This window comes from Orbicella franksi, chromosome 2 (assembly GCF_964199315.1).
Source record: "Orbicella franksi chromosome 2, jaOrbFran1.1, whole genome shotgun sequence".
NCBI lineage: Eukaryota > Metazoa > Cnidaria > Anthozoa > Scleractinia > Merulinidae > Orbicella > Orbicella franksi.
Window position 1 is genome coordinate 11,798,492 of NC_138146.1, and position 3,948 is coordinate 11,802,439.

General features: G+C 40.1%; 1 protein-coding gene across 1 annotated transcript; it reads right to left on the bottom strand.

The window, feature by feature from the left end:
* Positions 1-340: 340 nt before the first annotated feature.
* On the bottom strand, positions 341-3,948 carry LOC145470656 (uncharacterized). The gene is made up of 2 exons (XM_081454478.1): positions 2,493-3,948; positions 341-1,902 (listed from the first exon to the last, which is right to left on the bottom strand). Exons 1-2 carry the CDS (start codon positions 3,946-3,948, stop codon positions 341-343), a joined length of 3,018 nt encoding a protein of 1,005 aa, XP_081310604.1.

Below are 3,948 nucleotides of genomic sequence, written 5' to 3' on the forward strand. Positions count from 1 at the left end.
CAAGAATTTTGAAAGAGAATGAATTGTCGAATTTTTCACGACCACTAAATGCGAGCGCCCGAATCACCTTTCGAAAGCCACAAGTCAAAGCGAATTTCGTTTTTCGCTAATTTAATTTTTTCCTCGGTTTCAGGGCCCAAAGCGCTTAAAAAAAGTGTCTGCGTTTTGGCATATTCAATTGCAGTAAAAAGTTACAGAACATTTTCGAAATCTACATGTACATTTATTTAGTTGATAAAGTCCCGCAAGACATCACATCAACTGTACCAAACATAAATGCACATATGCATAAGCTAAAAAGGATAATTAAAAAATAATTCTTAAGTACAATTTACTTTGCTCATTTCACGTGCTTTCCTAAATTTAACTTAAAATCAGATAATGACTTGCAATTTACTAAGTCAGCGGGCAGTAGGTTCCACTCTGTTATTGATCTAGGAAAGAAAGAAAACTTAAAAACGTCCTTAGATACTTTTGGCATCCTATACTTAAAAGCATGGCTGTTGCGTGTTCTTTTTTCACTGTTTAGTATTAAGTGTTCTTCTGTGGTTATGTCCATTAAGTTATGACTAAGTTTGTACATTAGAGTCAGTCTGTTTTTCTTTCGTCTTGTTTTTAATGTGTCCCATTTCAAGTCAGATAGCATGTCTGTCACGCTTGCTGTGTTGTTGAAGTTTTGAAGGCAAAAACGAGAAGCTTTCCTTTGAACTCTCTCCAGGGTTGAAATATCTTTTTTGTAATGTGGGTCCCACGAGGCACTTGCGTACTCCAATTGGGGTCGGACGATGCTGGTGTAGGCCGTTTCGCGTACTTTCCTGGGGCAGTTCCAGAGGTTTCTCTTCATCACCCCCAAGGATCGACTCGCCTTGCTTGATATAGATGAGATATGGTCAGACCACCTTAATTTACTGTTAACGGTAATTCCTAGGTACGATGCAGAATCTACTTGCTCAAGTTTGGACCCACAGAACAAATATGACCGTTGGGGAGGACATTGCTTATTTGAAATACAGATGATGTTGCATTTAGAAGGGTTAAATTGCATCTGCCACTTATGTTGCCAGGTTTCTAGTTTATTGAGGTCGTCTTGGAGATTTTCGCAATCTGAGTCTTCAACCACCACTCCGTACAAAAGGGTGTCATCGGCAAACAGTTTAACTGTAGAGGTTAGACCATTTGGCAAGTCGTTGATGTATGTTAGGAACAACAGCGGGCCTAGTACTGATCCTTGTGGTACACCCGAAGTCACTGGGGAGGAGGTAGATGTTGCACCCTCACAGATGACAGTTTGAACCCTCTTAGTGAGAAAGGATTCCATCCAGGATAAGAGGTTACCATGGATACCATAACGCTCCAGCTTCATTAGTAAGCGTTGATGTGGGACTTTATCGAAGGCTTTCGAAAAATCTAACACAGCAGCATGAATAGATTTGTTTTGTTGTAGAGAACTTGCAATGTCATGAATAGTAAGTATCAGTTGGAGTTCTGTAGATCTTTTTGATCTAAAGCCATGCTGACAATCTGTTAGTATGTTATAATGTTCAAAATGTTTCATCACATGGCTATGTACAATGTGTTCGAGGATTTTCGATGCTATGCAGGTTAGAGATATGGGTCTGTAGTTTGAAGGATCAGACTTTTTCCCTTTTTTAAAGACACCACATACATTTGCCGATTTCCATCTACTGGGTACGGTTCCACTCTCCATAGAATCTTGGAAGATATTAGTTAGGATAGGAGCAATCTCGGCTGCATATTCTTTTAGAAACCACGGTGGAATGGCATCTGGTCCAGAAGCTTTATTTGTCTTCAATAGCGATAACTGCTTTGCAACTCCATTGATGGTGATAGACAGACTGTCAATAGCTGGTATTCTGTCATATTCAATATCAGGGATGTTTCCTGAGTAAAGACACTTGAGAATTGATTGTTTAACAAGTCAGCCTTTGACTTGTTATCCCTGATTATGGAGCCGTTTATTTCGAAATCTGCAATCCCCAACTCTTCTTTATTCAGTTGTTTAATATAGGACCAGAATCTCTTAGGGTTTTTTTCAATAGCTTCCCCTAAATAATCAGAGATATATGCATTCCTTGCTTCTTTAAGCCCTTTATGCATTTGTTTTCTAGCTAAACGGAATGCCTCCCAATCGTTTTGATTTCCAGAAGATTTTGCTTTATTATAGAGCCTTTGTTTACGTCTGGCTAGACATTTCAGAGAATAATTGAACCATGGTAGATTATATCTTGAGCTAGTCCACTTTGAGGGGATGCAAGAATCCATTATACGGTGGATGTTGTTTTCGAAGCAGCTCCATCTATCGTCGACTGAATTAAAGCCCCGTGTATCCATATGAAGTGATAGATTTGTAAGTTCTACTTTGATGCGAGTAGAGTCGGCTTTCTTTCTAATGTATATTTTGCGTTTGGCATTTTTCTTTCTACGGCAGGAAGTGTTCACAGTGAATAAGACAATGTCGTGATCACTAATACCAGGGACGACGCTGATATTTTCAATGATATTGGAATTATTTGAGAAAATTAGATCTAAGATGTTTTGTGAATTCCTGTCCCTTCTAGTTGGTTCTTTGACATGTTGACTCAGATCGTGATCATCAATTATTTCTAACAGTCTGTCAGAGGTAGGAGAGTGACTTGAATATTCAGTATCCCAGCTGATATCAGGAGCATTGAAATCACCAGAAACAATGATGTTATTTTTATGCACGCTTGACCCAAGTTTTAACAGTGATGCATCTAGTTCATCAAGGCTTGTGACGCTGGAGGAATTTGGTCGGTAAAATGATCCAAATAGCAGTGATTTTGTTTTCTTGTCTGCTAGCTGACATTGGGTCCAAATAATTTCGCAGTCGGTGTCCAGGTCCGAACGATGTGTTACTATAATATCGTTTTTCACTGCCTGGAAAACGCCTCCGCCGTGGCAATCATCAGGGCGATCTTTTCTGAAAATTTTGTAGCCCTTTGGAAATATTTCGTTACTTTCGATGTTCGAACTTAACCAGGATTCAGTACCAAAGATGATATCAGGTTTATATTGGTCTACTACAGCAGCGATGTCTGCTATTTTGTTTTTAGCGCTCCGACAGTTCATTGTCATGCAGGTTAGTTTCCTTCTATTGTTCTTTGGCACGACCTTTGATGTTCTTCTATCTTTGATTGAAGAGCGCTTGTTCTTAACAGATCGTGCATTGAGAAGTGAAAAAGCCACAGAACGTTGAGCTCGCAATCCAGTTGGAGTTTCAAGATCCACAGAAAATGAAACAGGGATCAAAGTTTGAATTCGCGGACCAGGAGGTCGTAAAGGTGTTACGCAACGACGGCCGGTTAACACGGTGATCGAAGAATGAAGACATTTTATATTCCTCTTCTTACCAGACCGTTTTCCGCGATATCTGAGTAAGGAAGCATTCTTTAGTCGAGCCAGTAATTCAGAGCTTGGTTTCAAATCGCCACCACTGAAGCGAATTTTGAGCAAGTCGTTCCTGGAGTAAATAAAACTTCGAGGCAAATTAACATAACGAACAAAATGGAGACCAAGGTGTGAAGTCGAAGGAGATACAAGCAAACACTGAGATAAGCGATGGGCGACCGTAGATGCGTTGGGATGCCATACTTGGTTATTATTAATAATCAGAGGAGGACCAGGGTTTTTCTCGATGTCATTGAATATTGTTAAGTCCTTCCTTGGTAGATGAACGCATACATAGCCATGTTTGTGCCAAGAAGAAACAGGTCGACGTGGCATTCCTTTAAAAGATCGATAAAAACATCCAAATGGCGATGGAAAGTTGAGGCCGGTTCTCACCAGAGACCAAACTGGCAAGATGCTGCCATTAGAGAGTGGTTTGACGTACAAGGGACTGCAAACAACAATGAACAGCGATACGAAGGCTAAAAATCTCGGAGCAACATAAATCGTGGCAGCCAT